The sequence below is a fragment of the Pristiophorus japonicus genome, chromosome 18 (assembly GCF_044704955.1).
Source record: "Pristiophorus japonicus isolate sPriJap1 chromosome 18, sPriJap1.hap1, whole genome shotgun sequence".
Classification (NCBI taxonomy): domain Eukaryota; kingdom Metazoa; phylum Chordata; class Chondrichthyes; family Pristiophoridae; genus Pristiophorus; species Pristiophorus japonicus.
In genome coordinates, this window is record NC_091994.1 from 39,121,980 (window position 1) to 39,147,023 (window position 25,044).

Below are 25,044 nucleotides of genomic sequence, written 5' to 3' on the forward strand. Positions count from 1 at the left end.
CCGAATGGATTGTGGAGACAGAGGATCCAGTGGGAAAACAACGGGCATGTGTACAGCTTGTTGAACAGCGGGCCGGCTTACCGCCCCCCTGCCCATGGCAGCAGGGTGGAGCACCAGAGCATTTACCTGAGCGGCGGCGGGGAGAGCAGGCAGGGAGCCCGGGGGACCGGCGGCCGGGCTGGGGTCATTGCCGCCCCCTCTGGGACTGGCCCTGAGCCGCAGCGGCAATCGCAGCGCCCAGGGCGGACGGCGACACTAGAGGAGCCGGCCGCCGGCAATACGGCTGAGATGCAGGCGGACGATCCACGCAATCCCTTCAAGAACCGCAACAGCGTGTTCTACAACGTCTACTCGTCGTCCTCACGGTCATCCCGGCCCGGGGTCCGCAGGAGACTGGGTCACGGCACCAGGTACTTCCAGAACGGTAAGCCTGATACACGGGGTGGCGGCTCTCGCTGGGGTGGGAGTGCACTCGGTTTGTCTGGGGTGGGGGGTTAATTATACTTTGAGCAAATAGATGGACAAGGTCAAATCTCAAGGGATTCGCAGTGAAGGGGGAGCTTTTTTTGGATCCCATTGCCTCTGCGCACTGAATCTTGCTGGTGTACAACTCCACATGCGAGTTGCCCTCCGATTCCTCGCCCAAGACTCTATTCTTCACGTGTGAGTCCCACTGGGAGTGTTGGTCGCTTATCCAACCTGGACTTTAACGGGTAGGGAAATCAGACGGGTATAACGCATGGCCGAGTCACAGTCGCCAGTTTTCCACCTGCGCCCACAGTGAAATATACCCTCTCCTAGTTGAGAGGGTCTTTCTCTGATACCATTTGTGGTATTCCAACTTGCACCCTGGCTGAGAGTAGCTGCCTCAACACTCAGCCGGAATTGGACCTTTCCTGGTCCGTGTAGTCTGGCACCACACCATGTGGTACATTTGGTAACTGACTCGATGAGCAGTAGTGTTACGCCGTTCTAAGACTGTTTTGTGATGTCGTTCGTGTCAGGAAACGTTATTCGGTAGTTTGCATGGGATATAAAATGATACCTAACTCGCCCTTTTAGGCGGTAACATTGTGTATATGTGTATTGCGCCAGTAATCAGAATCAAGGAGATTGGTTAATTAGCTTGTCCCCCTCCATCACCTTGATTTGAATTCTTTCCGACAATAATCACTAGTGTGTTATTTCTGTTTGATCATACCTTCAAAATACTGAGTTGATCATAATCCCTTGTGGCTCTCGGAGGATTGCAGTCCCTGGTGTGATACTGAATTGCAGGATGAGGACGATCCCACGTTCAATCCCCAGTGTGTGCTGTTACTTGCAGTCGGAATAGGAGGGCAACAATCGGACTCATAATATATTGGCCAGAAAGACACAAAATAAATCACACTGAGAGTTTCTACTCTCAATCGCTGTCCAACTCCATCACTTGGAGGCGCGCCCGTATAGTGACAAAATTAAGACAGGGTTCTGGCTTGGCTGTGGAGGCTGCAATGCTTAAACAGTCAACCAACACAGTCTCGCAACTAACAAATGGCCACTTGTGAAATGAAGCAGGCAAGGAAATCAGAGGGAAGTTTGGAGGGAGAAAAATATAAAATTTTGATTCAATGTCATTGGTGAGTGAAAAATACATGCCTCAATTATACTTAAAAGATTGAGTGCATTATTGACAGAAGGGTGTTGCTGCCTGATTTTGAACCATTGGTGCTGGATATAACCCACATATATACCCGGCACAGTAAGGACTGTCTCTTCCCTCCCTTTCCCTAGCCCACCAGGCCGCACATCCTCTAAGGTTCCCCCCTGCCCTAGCCTTGAACTCGCGTCTTTCTCTAGTTTCTCTCCCTCATGCCCTCTCCGAGCTCATCTTGATCATGAGACCCACCACTTGCTCCCTCGACCCTATTCCCACTAATCTGCTGACCACCCAGCTTCCCTTCTGTTAACAATATCAGTGTTAGCTGATATTGTTAACGGTTCTCTCTCCTTGGGTACTGTCTCCCTCTCCTTCAAATCTACCGTCATCACCTCCCTCAAAAAAAACAACCCTTGACCCCTCCATCCTTGCAAACTACTGCCTGATCTCCAACTTCCCTTTCCTCTCCAAAGTCCTCGAATGTGGTGTCATCACCCAAATCCGTGCCCATCTTTCCCAGAACACCAATTTTGATTCGCTCATTAGGTTTCCACCCCACCACAGTACCTAAACGTCTCTTATCAAAGTCACAAATGACATCCTATGTGACTGTGACAAATGTAAATTATCCCTCCTCGTCCTTCTCTCTGTCTGCAGCCTTTGACACAGTTGACCACTCCATTCTCCTTCAACACCTCTCCACCGTCATCCAGCTGGGTGGTACTGCACTCGCCTAGTTCCATTCTTATCCAGTCGTAGCCAGAAAATCACCTGCAATGGCTTCTCTTTCCGTTCCTGCACTGTTACCTCTGGTGTCCCCAAGGATCTATCCTTGGCCCCCTTCTATTCCTCATCTTCATGCTGCCCCTTGGCGACATCATCCAAAAACACAGCGTCAGTTTCCACATGTACGATGATGACACCCAGCTCTACCTCACCATCACCTCTCTCGACCCCTCCATTGTCTCTAAATTGTCAGACTGCTTGTCTGACATCCAACACTGGATGAGCAGAAATTTCCTCCAACTAAATGTTGGTTAGACCGAAGCCCATTGTCTTCGGTCCCCGCCACAAACTCCATTCCCTAGCCACCGACTACATCCCTCTCCCTGACAACTATCTGAGGCTGAACCAGACTGTTTGCAACCTTGGTGTCCTATTTGACCCCGAGGTGAGCTTCCAACCACATACCCGTGCAATTATTAAGAGATATCTGCATTCCTCCAATTCTGGCCTCTTGCACATCCCTGATTTTAATCGCTCCACTATTGGCGGGCGTGCCTTCAGCTGCCTTGGCCTTAAGCTCTGGTGTTCCCTCCCTAAACCTCTACGCCTCTACCTCTTTTTCCTCCTTTAACACGCTCCTTAAAATCTACCTCTTTCTCTGCCCTAATATCTCCTTATGTGACTCAGTGTCAAATTTTGTTTGTTAACGCTCCTGTGAAGTGCCTTGGGACGTTTTACTACGTTAGAGGTTCCACATAAATACAAGTTGTTTTGCTGTGCTATGTTACGCACAATGGACTCTTTTTTTTTCTATATGGAATAGACTGGGCTGGAGATCGATCAAACCAATTTACATATAACATTAACAACTGCATTTGCCATGGAATTGAGTCAGGGTAACAACTCTCTTGTATCAGGAGCAAAAACATATGGATTTCACTGTATATTTAAAAAGCGCTTTAATCCTCTAGACCCCTCCACGGTCTCTAAATTGTCAGACTGCTCAGTTCTGGATGAGCAGAAATTTTCTTCAATTGAATATTGGGTAGACTGAAGCCATTGTTTTCAGTCTCCACCACAAACTCTGTTCCCTAGCCACTGACTCCATCTCTCTCCCCAACTTCTGTCTGAGGCTGAACCAGACTGTTCGCAAATACAAAAGCAAAATACTGCAGATGCTGGAATCTGGAATAAAAACAGAAAATGCTCGAAATCTCAACAGGTCAGGCAGCATCTGTGGAGAGGAAGCTGAGTTAACGTTTCGGGTTGATGACCTTTCGTCAGAACTGGAGAGTGTTTTTAAAAAAAAAAAACAGATTCTTAACAAGCACTGAAAGGGGGAGGGGAAGAAAGAACAAAAGGGAAGGTCTGTGATAGGTTGGAAGACCAGAGGGGTTAGAGAGACAAAAGGGATGATGGCCCAAATTCAAATGGGTAATGCCAGGAGTTAGAAAAACATTAGTCAAGATTGATGTGAATGGTGGGATTATGACCAACTGCCAATAGAGACAAGGAGAGAAAAGAAAGAAACAGGCTCTGAGGGGTGCGCGGGGTGGGGGGTGGGGGTGCGGAAAGGAAGCCAAAGATTGGCAGTGGTTACACTCTGAAATTTTTGAACTCAGTGTTGAGTTCAGAAGGCTGTAAAGTGCCTAAACGAAAGATGAGGTGCTGTTCCTCAAGCTTGTTCCTCGAGCAGACTGTTCACAACCTTGGTGTCATATTTGACCATGAAATGAGCTTTCGAACACACATCCGCAGCATAACCAAGACCGCCTATTGCCACCTCCATAACATCGCCCTTGCCTCGCTCATCTGCTGCTGAAGCATTCATCCATGCCATTGTTACCTCTAGACTTGACTACTCCAATGCACTCCTGGCTGGCCTCCCACATTCTACCCTACGTGAACTAGAAGTGATCCAAAATTCGGCTGCTCGTGTCCTAACTAGCACCAAGTCCCACTCACCCCATCACCCCTGTGCTCGCTGACCTACATTGGCTTCCGGTTAAGCAACGCCTTGATTTCAAAATTCTCATCCTTGTTTTCAAATCCCTCATGGTTCACCCTTCCCTATCTCTGTAATCTCCTCCAGCCCCACAACCCTCTGAGATGTCTGCGCTCCTCTAATTCTGCCCTCTTGAGCATCCCTGATCATAATCGCTCAACCATTGGCCCTGATCATAATCGCTCAACCATTGGTGGCCATGTCTTCTGTTGCCTAGGCCCTAAGCTCTGGAACTCCCTGCCTTAACCTTGCCACTTCTCTTCCTCTCTTTCCTCCTTAAAACCTACCTCTTTGACCAAGCTATTGGTCACCTGCCCTAATTTCTCCTTATGTGGTTCGGTGTCAATTTTTTAAATCTCTCAATACTCCTATGAAGCGCTTTGGGATGTTTCACTGTGTTAAAGTCGCTATATAAATACAAGTTGTTGTTGTTGAATACCTGCCATTCATGTGAACAGATTATTATTGAAAACATTGGCTCGAACACTGACAGCCCCAGCTCAGCTAACATGTATGATAGCAGTCTGAATGAATCATAGTTATGCAGCACAGAAGGGGATATTTCACATCCAGTGAATTAGTCAGTTTGCATAAAACAAGATCCCACAAATAGCAGATAAAATTAATAACCAGTTAATCTGTTTTTGGTGTTGTTGATCAAGCGAGTGATGTGGGCCAGGACATTAGAAGAACTCTCTGATCTTCTTCAAACAGTGCCCTAGGTTACATGGACAATGTCCCACATGTAGGAAACTTTGTTATTGTAGACTTTGTAACAGTTGCCTCGAAGTAGAATTGTCATTTGTCCAGTTTTGGACCAGATCATCAATTGTTTTTTCAGTGGTGTATTTGGAAATTGCTCAACTGAAAACCGGGCACCAAAATTATAGTTCTTAGCCAACTGTCCATTTCCCCACTTAGTTCAGTGTCTCATGATACAGATGTATTAGCTGTTAAGATTTTTGACATTTTCATGATCAGCAAGAACAAACATCTGAAGTTGAGCCACAACCCCTTCTTCCCACCCCACCCCTTCCCTACCTCCTGCTTGGTTTGGCACAAGAGACAAGCTGTCTTCCCTTCATTCCAGAAACACCAGTTTGCAAATGGGAGGCACAGGAGTGTGTATTTTTGTCCATGGTTTAATTCAGAAGTGGTAATTCACATCAGCAATTGGTCTTAATGGTTCTGTAGCCACACATTCCAGCTGCCCGTGAGATTTATAAAACCTCAAGATGATATCAATGTCTCAGATAATGTATTTTGCAGTCAATGATCTCGAGGTACCGCTGTTTAAGAAAACTCAGTGCAAACATGCTTCCATTTCTTTTCCAGGGCTTCCTGACTTAGTTCCTGATCCATATTATATTCAAGCTTCCATATATATCCAAAGGATGCACATGTACGCATTAAGGTGTGCAGCTGAGGAAAACTGCCTTTCAAGGTATAATCCACCAATTATGGTAATAAACCACTAGATCTTGTGATCAAAATGATGATCAGCCATTTCAAATATAAATCTTATTCCAGGCCAATTAGGAGAACTTGCTGCTCCTCAAAAACAAGGGTCCAGACATTTTATCTGAACTTGCAGCTTAAATATAGCTGAGACTTGTAATATTGTTAGAGTACAGATAGATAAAATACGATATATTAGTTTGTTTATTTAATTCATTTTGGTTTCTTCCCCTCTTAAAATATATTCCTGAAATTGCTTATTCTTGTGTCAAAATAGATATATATGTATTTTTTCCTATAATTTCCCACCACTGACATCACACGTCCACTGTTGGAGATATTGGTTATTACTTATGAAAGTAGGTGTATAAAAAGGAAACTTCTGTCTGTGAACTATGCAGTAGAGTGAATTGAGAGGGGATGAGTTTTAGAATTGTTTTGCATAAATGCAAGTCTGTCTTTCGTCTAAGTATTTTCTTATTGGTTTGAAACTAATATACCCTTATGTCTCCACATCTTTTACTGTGCTGTTGAATATTCTATATATAATGTGCGAGTGAGAAGCCAATTGAACATTGTAGTCAAGGAGATGACTGTGTGATTGTTATAATTCAGGCATTGGCCGAGGAAAGTATCTTCTTGGAAAGATCAACTGATGGTTATTGGAACAGGAAAAGCCTGTTGGGTCCTGTTTGCTTGTCCTTCTCGACCCTCCACCTAGTCGCCTTCTCAGCATATCCCTTAATCCCTTCTCCTTCCAGAAATGTATCAAACTGCCTCATAAACCAGTTTATACTGTATTGGAATGGTCAGTGTGCTGGGTACTGTAATTGGCTTCATCTAGTTGTGCTGCTGCAAACCAAACAGAGGCAAAACAAAAATGTCTTAAATATCCAAAATGAGAAACTAACTCTTCACCTTCAGCAGGTCCAGGGAAAAATATATCTTCTTGGGTTGACCAGTTTTTTTCTTTTATCCCATACACTGTGACACTAAAGCACTAATATGACAATGGAACAAACATTAATCGTACAGTAATAAATCTATTGGGATAGATCTTGACTGTGTGTGATAGTGTAAGACAGGTGATAGTGAGTCAGCAGCCCATTTCACATCTCCCCCGGTTGGCTGCCCACTCGCTATCACCCATTTTATATTATCGCATAAAATCAAAATCCACCCATTGAACTTCATTATTGAAATATTAAACTGCTAAATAAACTGTTATAAATATAATGTAAAAACTTGTGAATACTTCTGCACCCCTTGTCTTTCTGCACCCCTTGATTCTCTCTATATATACTTCTCTGCTCCTTCTCTTTCCTGTTTTTATTACATTAATCATCCTTTTTTTTCCTTGAAGAATATGACTTCTAAAAGCTTGCCTCCTCTTGTTTTCTCTGCCTGACTTCATTTCCTCTCTTTCCTGCTGTCCCTGGGGAGTAGAAAGATTGAACAAAGTCATGCCAGGCTCCTGTCTCACCTACCAGATTCAAAGAGGCGTTGTAGGAGGCCCAGAAACAAGAGATATGTGGCCCAGGAAGGACAAAAAAAAGAGGAGAAACAATGTAGGCTGGCATGCCAACAACATGAGGAAGGTCTGGCTGTGTAGCAGCTGTTGCATTTGAGGATTGTCAGTTGTGGGTAAGGGTATGCGGTTGACATTAAGTCTGCATAGCTGGGATTTTGTTTTGGCATCAACCAACACAGCTGAGTATTGAGGACTAAGATGGATAGTAACTATTTGCCCGTTGGCCAAACCAAACTTAAGTTTCCTCTTCCAGAACCCGCTAAAGCAATGAAAGATGCTGTGGCATCCAAACTGAACACAAAACAAAGTGTGCTCCGCGAGCAGTGGTGAAGCAATGATATTTTTTAAGAAAACATATTTACACTCTATCATTGATGTTGTGCCATAAAATATACTTTCTCTTGCTGCCACCACTGAACTTTGCTGGGGTACAGGTCCAGTCCCTGACTTAAATATATGTGAGCCTACACTGTGAGTGTCAACCAGTTATTCAACTGCAGAGGGGATCACAGCTGAGCTCGATCCTGCCCTCACCTGACATCCCACAAACACTTTCTGCCAGAGTTTAGGATTGGGCCCCCTTAACTCATTCGTTCCCCATCCCAGCCCAGGGATGTTGCAACCAATTGTATTGTTCAGTGCTAGCCTGACTAAAATAAGTTGACAGCAAAAATTGGGGGTTAAAGTTGGGGCTTTGCTATTCTGTTTGTTTCAGTTATTTCTTTTTTTGCTGGGAGTCATTAACATATTTAAATGATACTGTGAAATGGTTCAGCCAAAAGGAATATGAAATTCCTTTGATAGTTTTCCTTGTTGTCAGCCGTGGCTCAGTGGGTAGCACCCTCGACTCTGAGTCAGCAGGTTGTGGGTTCAAGTTGCACTCCAACGACTTGAGCACAAAAATCTAGGCTGACGCTCCAGTGCTGCACTGTCAGAGGTGTCGTCCCTCAATCAATGTCACTAATAAAACAGATTATTTAGTCAATATCACATTGCTGTTAGTGGGAGCTTGCTGTGCACAAATTGGCTGCCATGTTTCCTACATTACAACAGTGACTAAGTTTCAAAAAGTACTTCATTGGCTGTAAAGCGCTTTGGGATGTCCAGTGGTTGTGAAAGGTGCTCTATAAATGCAAGTCTTTCTTTCTTTATTTGTTCCAGCACTAGCACTCCAGTATTTGATTATGAATATAACATTCCTTTAAAAAGGAAAGATGTTAAATGATACAGGGGAAGGACATGGAAGTGGGATTAGATAGCTCCTTATGAAGATCTAGCACCTGCACAGGCAAGGTGGGCCGAATGGTCTTCTTCTTGCATAGGTCTCCTTGTGTGTCATTAAATTAAATTAACATTCTTTAGTCCAACTCAATCACTTAACAGTACTGCAGTGGTCCTGGCACTTTAAGAGGAAATTTGGTCTTATTATTTTACTTAAACAGAAAAGTGTGATGACATTTCATTCTGTGCCATAACTGAAATAATTTAGTGGAATGTAATGATGACCTGGCAACAGTAAGTCCAGAAAAACATGGCATGATGAAGAATATACAATTCATAAAAAATTAATATCCTTCAGATGTGAGACTTGGCCCAATTAGTTTAAAATGATCCAAATCTATTGAAGTAGGAATTAGCACACAGTCTTAAATAGCCAGGTTCACTTGTGATACTGTCTGAAATACAACAGTCCTAAAATCTTTGCCCTTGAGAAACACAATTACTAAGTTCGCCTGCATCACCTGCTCCAATAGTTTGCTTTGTTATTGTTATGGGCCAAGACCCATAGCGTGAGACCATCATCAACCTTAAAAATAATAGGAGATGAGGCGAACCAAGCAGTGCTGGCTTGATACTGCTGAGTTTGCTTTTAAAAACCTGCAGATTGTGAAGAAAGACTTGCATTTATATAACATCTTTCCAACCTCAGGACATTCCTAAAGCGCTTCACAGCCAATGAAATACTTAAGTGTAGCCACTGTTGTAATGTAAAGAAATGCAGTAGCCAATTTGCATACAACAAGAACCCACAAGCAGCAATGAGATTAATGACCAATTAAATGGTTTTGGGAGTGTTGGTTGAAAGATAACTGTTGGCCCAGACACAGGGAGAACTCCCCTGATCTTCCTCAAATAGAGATCCTTATATCCACCTGAGTGAGCAGACAGGGCCTCGATTTAACGTCTCAATTGAAAGACAGCACCTCCACTAATGCAGAGCTCCCTCAATATTGTACTGGAATGTCAGCCTAGATTATTACTGAAGTCCTGGTGTGGGATTTGAACCCACAGCCTTCTGACTTAGAGGCAACAGCGCAACCAAGTAGGCTAAGGCTGACATAAAGGAATCTTCCATTCTTCATTGTAACAGTTCTATGACCACCTTCCTACTCCTAGCAGTTACCTGCCTCTACAAGGTCTGCTGTCCAAAGAACACATCCTCCTATTTAAGCCCCCCTGTTGTCACCAGGAATTAGGACCTTGTGTTCCATTCTCGATGGCCAATCTCCAGGCTGTGACTTTAGATCAATGCTACTCATAAAGTGGGCTAGGGATTGTTTGCAGTCCCTTTTTTCCCTTCAGCTGTGAACCCTCCGTAGAGCCATTTGTCACTTGGTCTCCTGCCATAATTTCCATGACTGCGGTGTGTTAGTAGATCTGGGATTCACAGCAGATCCCTGTCCTTCTGTCCAGTGAGAAGTGAAGGAATGTTATGGGAGGAGTGGTTTTCCCAGCACCTACAAAGCACATGAAAAGGCCATATTAAAATTCCTCAAGTTCTAGTTATTGTGGGGCAATCAGACCCATAATAGTGTTTTTTCCTGTTTGTGAGGACTAGTGCCTGGCTTCTACATGCCAAATACCAAGGATGGGAATGCCCTATGTGGAGTATTGTGGCTACAGAGCTGCGCCCCAGCTGTGTTGGACCATTGCGGACAGCTTTTAAGCAAAACTTAACTTTTGATTGTGGCTCTCAACAGAAAGTTAGGGAAAAGCACTGCTGTAAACATACCAACCCACAAGTGGATTTGCCTTCTGAGTGCACAAACAGACTACAAATGCTCTCTGTTTCTTCTACTGCTTCTAATAGCCACTGTTCCCTGGCCACAGTCCCATCCCCAACCACAGTTACTGTCTGACTACATTCTCGGCAAAAGCTGCTCGAGGTATATTTCCTTCCTTTCAGTTGCCAGCCCATTATATTTTGGCTGGATGTTGTGCAGGGTGATGATGCCCATTATGCAATCTTGTTGTAACACTTTTCTATTTAAGTTGAAAAACTAGCTGCTAAATTTTTCCTTTTAAAAGAGACCAGTGAGCTTTTCAAGGCAAAAGCTTATTTTTTTGCTTGCTCAACCAAATTAGTTCTGTTTTGATACCCCAAGTCCACACTGACAGTGAGCAAAACCGGTTACTACCCAAATAAAAGTAGTGTGGATTTTTTTTTTAACTGTTTTTGTTTTATGTGCTCATTAAGGTGAGTGCTGAGGAATGGAACGTTTCCCCAAATCAGACACCCTGTGTCAGCAGCAAACACTCCCAGGTCAGGTACAGCATAGGTTGGATACCGTGTAAAACTCCCTCTACACTGCCCCATCAAGCACTCCCAGGACAGGTACAGCATGGATTAGATACAGAGTAAAGCTCCATTTACACTGTGCCATCAAGCACTCGCAGGTCAGGTACAGCATGGGTTAGATACAAAGTAAAGCTCCCTCCACACTGCCCCATCAAGTACTCCCAGGAGAGGTACAGCATGGGTTAGATACAGAGTAAAGCTCCCATTACACTGTGCCATCAAGCACTCGCAGGTCAGGTACAGCATGGGTTAGATAAAAAGTAAAGCTCCCTCCACACTGCCCCATCAAGCACTCCCAGGAGAGGTACAGTATGGGTTAGATACAGAGTAAAGCTCCCATTACACTGTGCCATCAAGCACTCCCAGGTCAAGTACAGCACAGAGAAAAGCTCCAGCTTTATTAACAGTGCGTTAATATGGTGCACAGTAATGTGTGGCTTGTAGGTCTACCATCTATTTATATGGTGCATTGCCTTACAGCATTGTGGCCAGTTGCAGCCCTGAGTTCAGTGGCAGCCCTCTAGGGTGAGAGATGTTGCTGCTAGGTGCAGAGGAGCCAAGACATGCCTAAGAAAGCAGTTGCCTCTGGAGGGAGCAATGTTGCGGAAACTGCTGGGAGCCACTTTCTCTGGCCAGGGGCTGGTTGAGTGCCTCAGATCGAAACATAGAAACATAGAAAATAGGTGCAGGAGTAGGCCATTCGGCCCTTCGAGCCTGCACCGCCATTCAATGAGTTCATGGCTGAACATGCAACTTCAGTACCCCATTCCTGCTTTCTCGCCATACCCCTTGATTCCCCCTAGTAGTAAGGACTACATCTAACTCAGTTTTGAATATATTTAGTGAATTGGCCTCAACAACTTTCTGTGGTAGAGAATTCCACAGGTTCACCACTCTCTGGGTGAAGAAGTTTTTCCTCATCTCGGTCCTAAATGGCTTACCCCTTATCCTTAGACTGTGACCCCTGGTTCTGGACTTCCCCAACATTGGGAACATTCTTCCTGCATCTAACCTGTCTAAACCCATCAGAATTTTAAACGTTTCTATGAGATCCCCTCTCATTCTTCTGAACTCCAGTGAACACAAGCCCAGTTGATCCAGTCTTTCTTGATATGTCTGTCCTGCCATCCCGGGAATCAGTCTGGTGAACCTTCGCTGCACTCCCTCAATAGCAAGAATGTCCTTCCTCAAGTTAGGAGACCAAAATTGTACACAATACTCCAGGTGTGGCCTCACCAAGTCCCTGTACAACTGTAGTAACACCTCCCTGCCCCTGTACTCAAATCCCCTCGCTATGAAGGCCAACATGCCATTTGCTTTCTTAACCGCCTGCTGTGCCTGCATGCCAACCTTCAATGTCTGATGTACCATGACACCCAGGTCTCGTTGCACCTCCCCTTTTCCTACTCTGTTACCATTCAGATAATAGTCTGTCTCTCTGTTTTTACCACCAAAGTGGATAACCTCACATTTATCCACATTATACTTCATCTGCCACGCATTTGCCCACTCACCTAACCTATCCAAGTCACTCTTAAACCTCATAGCATCCCCCTCGCAGCTCACACTGCCACCCAACTTAGTGTCATCCGCAAATTTGGAGATACTACATTTAATCCCCTCGTCTAAATCATTAATGTACAATGTAAACACCTGGGGCCCCAGCACAGAACCTTGCGGTACCCCACTAGTCGCTGCCTGCCATTCTGAAAAGTACCCATTTACTCCTACTCTTTGCTTCCTGTCTGACAACCAGTTCTCAATCCACGTCAGCACACTACCCCCAATCCCATGTGCTTTAACTTTGCACATTAATCTCTTGTGTGGGACCTTGTCGAAAGCCTTCTGAAAGTCCAAATACACTACATCAACTGGTTCTCCCTTGTCCACTCTACTGGAAACATCCTCAAAAAATTCCAGAAGATTTGTCAAGCATGATTTCCCTTTCACAAATCCATGCTGACTTGGACCTATCATGGCACCTCTTTCCAAATGCGCTGCTATGACATCCCTAATAATTGATTCCATCATTTTACCCACTACCGATGTCCGGCTGACCGGTCTATAATTCCCTGTTTTCTCTCTCCCTCCTTTTTTTAAAAAGTGAGGTTACATTGGCTACCCTCCACTCCATAGGAACTGATCCAGAATCTGTGGAATGTTGGAAAATGACTGTCAATGCATCCGCTATTTCCAAGGCCACCTCCTTAAGTACTCTGGGATGCAGTCCATCAGGCCCTGGGGATTTATCGGCCTTCAATCCCATCAACTTCCCCAACACAATTTCCCGACTAATAAGGATTTCCATCAGTTCCTCCTTCTTACTAGACCCTCTGACCCCTTTTATATCCAGAAGGTTGTTTGTGTCCTCCTTAGTGAATACCGAACCAAAGTACTTGTTCAATTGGTCTGCCATTTCTTTGTTCCCTGTTATGACTTCCCCTGATTCTGATTGCAGGGGACCTACATTTGTCTTTACTAATCTTTTTCTCTTTACATATCTATAGAAGCTTTTGCAGTCCATCTTAATGTTCCCTGCAAGCTTCCTCTCGTACTCTATTTTCCCTGCCCTAATCAAACCCTTTGTCCTCCTTTGCTGAGTTCTAAATTTCTCCCAGTCCCTGGGTTCGCTGCTATTTCTGGCCAATTTGTATGCCACTTCCTTGGCTTTAATACTATCCCTGATTCCCCTTGATGGCCACAGTTGAGCCACCTTCCCTTTTTTATTTTTTACACCAGACAGGGATGTACAATTGTTGTAGTTCATCCATGCGGTCTCTAAATGTCTGCCATTGCCCATCCACAGTCAACCCCTTAAGTATCATTCGCCAATCTATCCTAGCCAATTCACGCCTCATACCTTCAAAGTTACCCTTCTTTAAGTTCTGGACCATGGTCTCTGAATTAACTGTTTCATTCTCCATCCTAATGTAGAATTCCACCATATTCCACCATATTTCCACCAGATCTCCTGTACTCACTAGCGACATGGTTTCTCGCCCAATTATTTGTATAGATCTTCCCCAGCCTTCATGGAGTGGCAGAACGTAAAGTTTTCAAACAACTTCACATAACATAAATTGAGTAAAGTGCAGACTCCCATCCCAGTGTAACTATTCATTGATGGGTTCACCACTCAAATGGTTTTACATCAGACAATCCAATATTCACATGGTGGGGGTCATTTTCAACTTCAGACCATTGATTCCAAAGGAATGAAAATCTGGCAGATTCCACAATGGGTGAGGAATCTGCTTCACCAGATTATTGTCCAGGTGGTGGAGTAAAACATTTCTGAAGTGGACATTGAAAGTCTGATTAGCAAATTAAAATGTTCAGTTTTCATTTACTTTGCTGTCTCATGATGTGGAGAAATTAGTTCTTCAGGTTTTCAATTCACTTTCATCAGCAAAGCAAAGGTGTGAACTCAAGCCACAAAACCCTGTCCTGTTTTGTCTGTCTGCATCTGGATGCCTTAAATGTGCTGCACTGTTCTCTTTGGTTCTTGTACAACTGTTGTCATTTCAGCTAAGTATAATATTGGAAGAGAGGTGCTTTTTGAATACTTGGCTTAAAATCATTCTACTCAAATAACAGTTGTTCTTTGGAAACAATTCTGTGTTTAAAGCATGTCTGGCTTTCTGCTTTAGGTCTGCCTATAGTCCCAGAATGAGTGACCTCAGCATTAGGGTGCTTCTACGGTTCCCTCAAAGGGTCAAAAATCAAGGGACTGCTGACTTTCTCCCTAACAAGCCACGCCATACCTGGGAATGGCACAGTTGTCACCAGTAAGTACAACGAATGTAAGTTTGCTTCCAGGCAGGGAATTAATTGTCAGTGTGATCTAAACATGTCTATTAATTGCCAGTGTGATCTAAACATGTCTATCTCCTACTTTGCTGTTGATGATTGAGTTTGTGGGTAAAATGAGTGCTTTGCACCAGTGTTACTGTAACACGAACTTATCAAGCACCATTGCCAAGCAGAATTGTGCTTACAGGATGCAATCAAAAAAGCTGCAACACACTGCACTATGGAAAGATGAACTTCAGCCATGAGGCCCGTATACTGAGTTCCTGCTTTGAAACGTGTTACTCTGAGCAATTGGAAAGTGGCATCTCTCAACGCGCAGCACTATTGGTGCTGTACTTTCACAGGGCCCTGTCACATCTTCTATTGATGTTGGATAGTCTTGCTTCATTAAAGCATTACCTGTACTTTGCTTTCTTTAGCGGACAGGAGATAAGCGAGAGAACAGGGCTCAATCCCAGATTTGTCACTATCCCAGAGTCAGACAGACTGTGAATGGAAGGTCAGAGGCACATGGAACATGCAAATCTGCTGAGGAGCACAAGTGAATGGCCCAGGCTATAATTATAAACACATCTGCTTCAAACAGGAATCTCATCCTCTTGAACTATGTGCTCATACATTCTTTTCATGTTTCTGAAACATGGTAAACATTTAGTTGATTTTTTTGTTCTCTAAGTGATTCGTCTTACACATCCTTCTCCAGCTGGACAGTTGAACCATGGATTAATTTTAAGAGTACAGCTAATGATGTCCCCATGATTGCACTGCAGGGTTTGGGATTCAAGCACTGTGAGTGAGAGGACCTCCATGTCACAAATGTTAACGATGCTTCCTGACCTGGGTCATTGACAATTTGGTGACTGAATAATTTCATTTTTATTTTATGTTGTGTTCCGTGGTTGTACTGATAGTTCAGTTCACACGATTATCCATGTTCCTGTGAAAACCCCGATCCAGTGGTAGCCTTGTTCATAACCATTTCTCTTCTTTCTCATCTCAGTACTGTAGGCAGGAATCTGGGTTGGGAAATTTTCTCAAAGTAGTGCCATATGTTCAACAAAAGGCTACATTATGTTCACTTGGGTCAGTGTCTGTCAGTTCTTCCTCTGTCCATGTTAGATCATTGTGTGACTGCAAGAGATTACAGCTAAATAGTTCAGTCAGGATCAATCAAAGTTCACTCACCGAGATCAAATACGCTACCATTTCAAAGAGGTCCTGCCCATTGTGAGTTTAACTAAGAGTTTTGGCATTCTCATATTTAAACACTTAAAAAGAAAAATCATCCTTCATAAATTACAAATATTTAAACATTGAGTTCTGAGAATGAGCAGCAGTGTTTGTATGAGCAGCATTGCCAAGGTAGTGCTGGAGAGCTGACAGGCCTTATTTCTCACAGAGGACTGAAAAATGCAAAGCTTTGGGCAGATTTCAGTTTTGAGCATTTCCAAGCACATACAGGCATGTGTGTGCTCAGGAAAAAGTGAATGACCATGCAGTACTGTCCTCTTACCACTAACTATCACTAGTGTATTTATTTGTTAAATGGTAAGGAAGGTCTTTAATTCAAAGTACTCTCCCTATGTCTATGGGGAGAAAAGTGTGATGGTTAAAATATTCCTTTGTGTTTTTTTTAAATCTAATTATTTTCCACCATTTTGAATCTCATTTCTTCTAGGCTGCTCTGGTGACATCATTGATAAGGAAAAGTCACTGTCACTGATAAAGAAAGGCCACCTGTGACCTGGAGCAGCTCCATTTATTTGATTGTGGTGGCATATTCTAATTGGTCCAGGAGCTGAGGCAGAGCTGTTTGACCCTGAGCCCTGGGAAACTGTAACCTCCCCTTCAAGTTCACTAGAGATCTCGGGTTGTATTGTAAGAACCATGACCTTTACGTACCTTGAGCATATCCAGCACAAGTTAAACACATTTTCATTTCAGGCACTCACTAATAACATCAAATATTTTTGCAGTCAATTATAACAAGAATCCAGTACAGAGAAAGCTCCTTTTAAATTGCCTTAACCTGTGCCTGTAACAGCAGCCCTACTACACAAGTGTGTCAGCCTCCATTATCCACGTTGGCCATCCTGTGGCTTATTTGAGTGTGATTGTTAACTTCTTATTAATTTGTGCTGGATGGGTACTTTACGGCCTTGTGCCCACTCGGAGCTGGGTTGAAACTGACCACAGTGTTTCAACCAAACACTTTTCTCCCACTCCATGCCGACGGACCAATCGACGGCCAAATGAAACCTTCCAGCACCAGACCCATTTGGTTATTGCATGCGAATGCCTGTAGCAGGATAGTCACCCATAGAGGTTATCACAGCAAAGCCCAATCAAGCCCTAACTTGAAATTCACGTACCCACATTTCCCAGCAGTAGTCATTGGACAGGGATCACGAGCAGGAAAACTGGTTATTTTGTTTCCTCTCCCTAATTCAGTGACACTGAGGAAATGGTGACCCAACTTCTACCCCAGCTCTGATGAGCCAACTTGGCACGGACCAGAATTTGAAATTCCCAATCTGTTTGCCACCGTTCCACAATGGTAATTGTACTCGTTCACTAAGCTACTGGGGAATATCCATTTCTAGGTACTAACACTTTTGTGAATTTCTTTCACTTCAGGCACTATCACAGTATGGATCAGTTTAGCCATTACGATCTGTTAGAGGCCACCACACAGAGGAAAGTGGCTGAAGGGCACAAAGCCAGCTTCTGTCTGGAGGACACTACATGTGACCCTGGCATCCGAAGGAGATATGCATGCACAGCACACACTCAGGTAAAAGGCTGCAGTGGCATCAATATCTTGTAGAGTAGTGTGGGTTTGGACATGCACCAACCATTAGACACGTACTGCGGTCTGATGGGTGAAAAACAACCACCTTCCTCTGGCGTGGTAAGACTTGTGTGTAAGAGAAATAAATAAAATGGTACTGGATAGGAGTCTCGTGCAGAAACAGTATGTCTCCTACCCTCAACAACATCCCAGTCCAAAATTTTCTCATTTGGAGTTCTAACCGACCTTGGATTTTGACTCTGGGATTTTCAATCACCCCCAGACACGCCAACTGTCCAGGCTCCGTGTGGACAGTCAGCATATTCAGGTCATTGTCTGCATTTGATGATGAATAATAGCACTGTCCTAGCCTCTTCCTCATGGTACTGCTCTGGGCTCCTCCCTTCAGCATTTCTCCAGGCTCCTACCTCCTACTGTTGTTGCAGGGTGTTGAATATCACTGCACACTGTGAGGGAATTCTCTTCAGATCAGGAATTCTTGCCTACAGGCAGCAGCTTTCAATCTGCTGGAACAGAAGCAGCAGGAGTTAGGAGATGGGAGCAGCACTGAAGGGTGGGAGGGGAGAGAGGAGCAGGGAGTGACAATGGGCGATTGGGATGGGGAGTAGTGCTTGGGGAGGGGTGGGGGGAGATAGGGCGATGGAGAGTGTCAACATAAACTGAGGAAGAAGAGTGTCTCCATGTCACCGTGACAATCATATAAACAATTTGAAAACAATTTACCAATTGGGTTTAGTAACAAAGAGAATCAATACATATCCACAGTGACATTCAATTCCTCTACAAAAATAAGATCATTGGTAAAAGAACCAGATGGGAGATGAGGAGACATTTTTTTATGCAGAAAGTTATGATCTGGAATGCACTGCCTGAAAGGGTGATGGATGCAGATTTAATGGTAAATTTCAAATGGGAATTGGCTATATACTTGAAAAGAGAAAATTTGCAAGGCTCTGGGTAAAGAGCAGGAGAGTGGGAATAATTAGATGGCTCTTACAAAGAGCCGGCAGAGGCACAAAGGGCTCAAAGCGATGTTTCTAGTCGGCCTTTGCTAGTTTTTCTGATTGGCATGTATGGGTCCCCAGCTCCAAGTAAGGACTTTCTAACCTGCTCCTGGGTGATGATCTATTTTCACTCATCAATAATCCTGAAGTCCATTGTGTGTTATTTATATGCTCCCAGATAGTGTACTTTGAACCTCCTCCCATCCACCCACCCCCATCAATGTATTCTCCTTCTTTCTTTGGGTACAGTTGCATGGATTCTGTCACATCACCAAATTAGCCACCCTTCATGTATGAGACTGGACAGTGAGTGCCAGCAAGTTATTCCACCGTGGAGGGCATTACAGCCAAATTTGATTCTGTTCTCACCCAATATATGTATGCAGGCCTACACACTTTCAAAGCAAGTGTTGCTGCTACATATCTCCAGGGAGCCCAAGTGATCTTTTTCCTCCCTCTCTCCTTCCCCATTCCCCTTGCCTCTCAGCACGCCTACCACTACTCGCCATGGACCAAGTTCAAACCTTGGACTTTCTGCCCTAAATATAAAAAAAAATAAAAAATTGACACATTCTAGAAATGTAAGTTTGTAACTAATTAAATCTTCACACTTTTACTTTCCCAATAGGGATTAGGTCCTGGTTGTTACGATACATACAACGCAGATATTGACTGCCAGTGGATTGATATAACAGACGTCGTTCCCGGCAACTACATGCTGAAGGTACTGAAGCCATGTAATCCTTTTTATCACTAGGTCTGTATCTCAAACAGAGGTTACAAGCAAAAGCTTGCTAGTAACTGATTCTCCTCTCGCCTCTAGTTGCCAATCCTCTTTTTGTGTCTCTCGCTTTCTCCCTTTCTCTTGTCTGTGTCTGTCTTTTTATTTTATCTATACTCTTTTATAGTCAGTGTTCCTCTGAATTGCTCTCTCCTGTTCCTCCTAAGCTGCAATTACTTTGTCTTAAAACACACTTTTGCCTCTATTCTCATTGCATTCAGATCAGGACTCATTGCACCATCTCTTATTCTAACTAGTGCTTGTCCAGGATCTCAAAACTGTGAAACTCCTCATCTCGCTATCTTTGTCATTCTTACAATCTGTAGGCTTTCAAAATCTATGCTTGATGATGCCATCTAATCACAATTTCTAATTTATCTTATTTTCTCTTTACAACCTTGGGTTCTCAATAAGAAAGTGATTAAAAACACACGTGTTGATTAATTTGGGTCGCCTAATGGACAATGAACAGTTTTTATTCTTTCTACAATCTTCAGTTAGACTGTGAAGCTAAAATATATAATTGCTCATGTTTGCAGAATAGATGGATAATGCAAGAAATATTTTTTTAAATCCATCGAGTCTGAGATTTTAAATTTAGGAAAGCTACTACAATAGAGAAAAAGCGTAATAAAAAAAAAAGCAGTGAACATGAAGAAGAAAGGAATGAGAGACTAGGGTAGAGTACTTGCTGGTACACATCCAACCCTTTATTCCTTATTGTCTCTGTCTTTTTAATATTCAGTAATGTAAAATTGTGCTTCGGTGTTTATTTTAATCATTTAGTGTCATTTTCCAGTAATATGTTATCTATTGTGATGTTTTAGGAGATTTATTACAACTGAAACAAACACAAATATTACAGTATGAGCTGAAAACAAACAAGACAAATCAGGCCAGGGAAACTGGAGCTTCCCTGGACTTGCTAGCAATCTAACGATTAAGCTGATTTGGAGTTTTGCTAAACTTGCACGTGCTTTTTTTTTAATATATAAGCTGCTCTGAGCTGACAGTTTATTCTGGGAACTCGGGAAAGAAAATCACTAAAAGGGATAATCAACCAATGTTCCTGTTAAGCTGCGCGGCCAAGCAGCAGTCTTGAGGTCCCGCACAGCCGGCTCACCGGCTTTTAAATGGAAAAAAAATTGCGCAAGCGCTGAAATTTGAATGGGCCGCGCAGCCTGATAAAGGGGCCGTGCACCCATTGCAATCAACCTAATTGCACTTTAGCCTCGTCAGTAGCTCCATTTTGAACTATGAGAGAAGGTTTGAGTTGGGTATATGTGTGCATTACAGAGGTGTGATTTTCCTTTGTTTTCTTAGACAGTTCCAATTTGGGAGGGTGGAGGCGATGGCAGGTCATGGGATTATGCCCCCTTCTCCTTTGCTGCTCCATGCCCTTTTGCATCAATCCCCTACAGTCTTGGCTAATTCTTTGATTTGAGATCATAAGAGCACAGCTGCAGTTCCACGGCCTTCTAGGATAGGAAGACACAGGGAAAAGGAAAAAAAACTGCTGAAAGTTGCAGTAGACTTTTGATTGGCATTCACAAGCTGTTGTTGTCTCCCAGGCACGTGAGGAATCTCACGCAGACTGTCCACATCTCTGCCTATAAAAAAATGTGACAAAGGTACGAAAGAATGCCAGTCCTTTGTTTTTAATGTATTTCAGTTTTCTCTACTCTCCTGAAGGGATGGATTCTGACTTGGGTGCAGGTTCCATGGGTGCTGGCTGGCCTCCAGCCCCATGCCCCAGTGATCATTTATCAAAAATGAGCCTAGATGGTGAATGTTGGCAGAGTATGTAACTGTGGATGGAATTGCATCCGACATTGACTCTGTCCTCTCATGACATCCGGACACGATCGCAGCTGCAATCACTGGATCAGGAGTGGGAACTTTGCTGATATTTGTCCTTGTATAAATATTCCCTGATTTCCCCCTAAATCGTGGTACCCCTAACTGCTGACCTGGCTGATATCAATAAAGGATTGCCAGGTCTTTAGCAAGCTTTTGAAGCTCAGCAAAGAAAAAGCTGATTTCCTTTCAAACCTTGGTCTGGAAAGTCGATGGCACTGCACCCATTTTACAGACATAAAATGAGCACCCAAGGCTCCAATATGGTGGACATCAGGCACGCACATTCCTGGCTGAAAGTGTGCTACCCATCATATTGGTTAGAATTGCTCAGTCGGCATCCAGGGCGCATGCCTGAAACTGGCGTTGGATCCATTGCAGATGGAAATCGTTGGCCTAATGCTTGTTTCAGGCCCCTTTGCCAAATTGGTCTGCGAATTACTGCAGCATGCGCTATGAATGCTGTGATCAATTTTTTCAGATGCTTACCAGTCAAACCAGTGGTCTTTAAAGCGTCCACTGGAGGCTGCCACTGAAAAGGTACAGTTCACCTTCTTTACTTAATCATATTGTGGAACCACAAGGGTGCAGGAGTGCTCCTCCCAGCTCCATGTTAAAGCTGTGTGCAACTGCGACTGATTGCCTACTCCCCCTCCCAGACTCTCCTGATGCCCTCGGCTGCCATCCGAGCCGGCCAATGTTGCTGCCCCCTCGTGACTGTCAAGCTGCCTCTGGGGCTGCGAATAGTGCCCGCAGCTCACCAGCCCTAATGAGGCTGGCAGACTAATTTGCCATGGTCCTGCCGCCTGCCTCATTAGGCACCTGCAGCGTGCACTGCACAGGGATCATGCCCAGATTCAGACTCGATCCAGCTTCTAGGCCCTATTCTCTGAGGCTATGGAAGGAGTAGGCTCAATGAACTGAATGGCCTTTTCTCATTCTATTTATCTCTTAAACTTGCTCCTGCCCTCAGTTGACACCCATGGATCCCAATCTTTTGGGGTGCGTGAAATCACAAACAGATAATATACTTCTCTGTCTGTCTGCAAAAATGTGACAAAAACAAATTAACCATCAAAGAATTCTCAGGACATTTATTTGATTCTGCAATGCAGTTTTCTCAGTTCCTCTCCATACGCACTCTCTCACTGGGGGATGGTTTCCCCAGGCATTGACTCACACTGGAGTATGGGTTTCAGAGTCGCTGACTCTCACTGGGGTACAGTTCCCTGGTTGCTGAATATTGCTGGGGTATAGGTTCCATGGATGCTGGTCACCTTCAGTACCTCACATGAATGACCATTCTTTAAGTGTAATACTAGATATTGAAAGGTTCATTTTAACCTAACCCATTTAGTGGGTTCAGGTTTTGCACCGGTTTTACACCCCACCCAATTTTACCCTCCATTGGCTTTGTGGAGTATGAAATGGGCATCTGACCCAAACCCGCCCAGCGGGTTGTATTAAAATTACCCTGAGTGTCAGCGGGGCTTCATAGCCAAAGTTCTCTCCTGAAATGCTCACTTTCCAGCACAAGTCACCACACATTAATCAAGAGTGGGAACTCTGGCTGATTTTTACTCCCGAACCAAGATGCTCCTTTACTGCTGCCCAGCTGAGGTAAACGACCCTGGCACCTGGGATTTTCCCGTGTCAGTATTACACTGGGTCATGCAGTCCATCGGAGTTGAATGTTCCACAATTTGGGCTGAAAATTAGGTTGACGGTTTTGTGAGGTGTTAATGTCGGATGGAGGATAAATTTAGCGGCAGGAAATGGTTTGTGTCGGCTGCCAAAAAATTCAGCAGCTGCTCCCTGACAGTGGAGCAGAGCGCTAAAGGAAGCGTTCCACACTTCTCTTAAGGCACGAGGTCGGGTGATCAACTGAATATCTGGAGGTAAAGACCCGGCTTCATAGCGCCCAAAGAAAGGCCTCGCTGCAACAAAAAAAAATTGGAACAAAAAACACAAAAACATTCCCAATATATTACTCACCCCAAATAAAGTTAAATTGCAAAAAGAAAAAAAACATTGACACTTGCCTCGTGCAGTCATTCCTTCCTTCACCGCCGCTGGGACAGCTCTGCACGTGGTTTCTCTGGTGGTGTCACTATAGAACGCTACGGGTTCAGCACAAAACACATTTTGAAAATGGTCGATACCGGGGGGTGGTGTTCACCGACACGACACTCCCGGGCGCACTCTTCTGAGCCACCGGTACCGGCACATTGAAGTTGGCGAGTGGTGCGAATGCCAATGCTCGCAGCTGCCAACCCTTTATTGCCTCTGTTCCAACCCACACGAAGGGCGGCATTCCAGCGAATTTCTAGCCCTAATTCATTTGGAAAAAAATCCTTGTTATTCCTGTTTTAGGTTACAGTGAATCCAGGATTCTTGGTTCCAGAGTCGGATGTAACGAACAATGTGGTCAGATGTGATATCCTCTATACTGGGAGCTACGTGTCAGCCAGGAACTGCAGAATTACAAGGTTGGCATTGGTTTTCTCAGTTGCAGGTGAAACTTTATATAATTATGGATGTGAGGATACAACTGGCTGGAAGTAGGACTTGCATTTACAAAATTTGATTTATTCCATAGTTTGTATAATGGGGATCACTTCGATAATCATAGAAATTTCAGCAGAGAAGAAGGCTACTTGGCCCATTGTACTTGTGCCAGTGTTAGTTCCCTCAGCGGAGATATCTACTCTAATCCCATTTCCTCATACCCTTTTAATATTTTTCCTTTACAACTCCTTTTTAATTGTTGTAATTGACTTGACTCCAGTGACTACTTGGGGTAACATATCCTATAATCTAATAAACCTTTATGTGAAAATAATCTCTCTTCATATTCCTCGTACTAATGCTGGGCCTATGCCTTCCCACTATCGATTCACTGACCAGTGAAAATAATCTTTCACTATTTAACCTTTCTTCATTTTGAACATTTGTTTGACTCCCCTCTACTCACCTGTGAGCCTCGGCTACTCCATGTGTCTATATTCTTCCATCCACAGTCTGACAGCTCCATCTTGTAACTGGCTTGGATTTACTACTTTAACCCTGACACCAACGCCGGCTCCATCCTCTCCCCAATGCAATGTTTCAGGGCAGTCATACTTGGATTATGGATTGGGGGCCACTTGCAACACCCCTCCCCCTGATCCACTGTTCTTGGTGGCTCTGCCAATCCATTGAAGGCTGTAGGATGTTGCCCGAGCTGGGATTCAGTGCTGTTCCCTTTCCTCTTGCTGTCCAGTTTATAAAAGCAAGGAGCGTCTGTTAGGAGGAAAGGGATCTCCTTGAATCTAGAGTGAAAGTAAAAGGCATCTATTAAACTATCAGTCTCATCTTCCTGTGTGGAAGTACCTCCATTTAAAAGATGCCCACAGTGATTGAAGTTAGGAGCTCATTGAATTGCAGGCCCAGGTCCATTCACTCTGTGGTGAAGCAATCTTGACTGTGGCCCTCAAGCAAGACATTGACTGGGATTCATTGACACAAAGATATTGAGTAACACTATCCTAGGCTGGTTCTGACAAAGGAGCATTTATTTCAATGCAATTATAATATTTTAAAACATTTTCTCTCAACAGATTCTAAGGATGAGACCCGAGTGCCAGATGGTGAATTGCTGGACTCTGGGCAGAAGTGTGTACACTTCCGCTTTTTGCTTGTTTTGTTTTGCAATTGTATTTAACAGCTTTATGAAGAAAGTCGGTGATTTTAGTTCTGCTTCAGGCCTACAGCATAATGATGTCAATTTAGAATAATCGTTGCACATCAGGGAGTTTTGTGGTAATTAACACAATGTTGCAGCCTCTAGAAGGTT

The 25,044-nt window shown here is 43.9% G+C and overlaps 1 protein-coding gene and 1 long non-coding RNA gene across 2 annotated transcripts in view; one reads left to right on the forward strand and one right to left on the reverse strand.

Annotated features, from left to right (window-relative positions):
- The first annotated feature begins 276 nt into the window (after window positions 1–276).
- LOC139228672 (protein-lysine 6-oxidase-like) lies at window positions 277–24,906 on the forward strand. The gene is made up of 7 exons (XM_070859909.1): window positions 277–424; window positions 5,709–5,817; window positions 14,593–14,730; window positions 17,393–17,549; window positions 19,200–19,295; window positions 23,583–23,698; window positions 24,809–24,906. The coding sequence occupies exons 1-7, from the start codon at window positions 289–291 to the stop codon at window positions 24,813–24,815; spliced, it is 759 nt and encodes a 252-aa protein (XP_070716010.1). The 5' UTR covers window positions 277–288; the 3' UTR covers window positions 24,816–24,906.
- The window catches only part of LOC139228675 (uncharacterized), a 96,046-nt gene continuing 86,641 nt past the window's right edge, over window positions 15,640–25,044 (reverse strand). The window contains exons 3-4 of the long non-coding RNA XR_011587596.1: window positions 24,184–24,520; window positions 15,640–15,886 (exon numbers count right to left, since the gene is read on the reverse strand). This is a non-coding gene — a long non-coding RNA (uncharacterized lncRNA). The remainder of the gene's footprint in view (window positions 15,887–24,183; window positions 24,521–25,044) is intronic.

Coding starts and splice junctions, on each gene's coding strand:
- LOC139228672 (XM_070859909.1), top strand. CDS start 289: ATGCAGGCGGACGATCCACGCAATCCCTTCAAGAACCGCAACAGCGTG. Junction 5,818..14,592: donor GAGGAAAACTGCCTTTCAAG/GTATAATCCACC, acceptor TTTCTGCTTTAG/GTCTGCCTATAGTCCCAGAA. Junction 17,550..19,199: donor CATGCACAGCACACACTCAG/GTAAAAGGCTGC, acceptor CTTTCCCAATAG/GGATTAGGTCCTGGTTGTTA.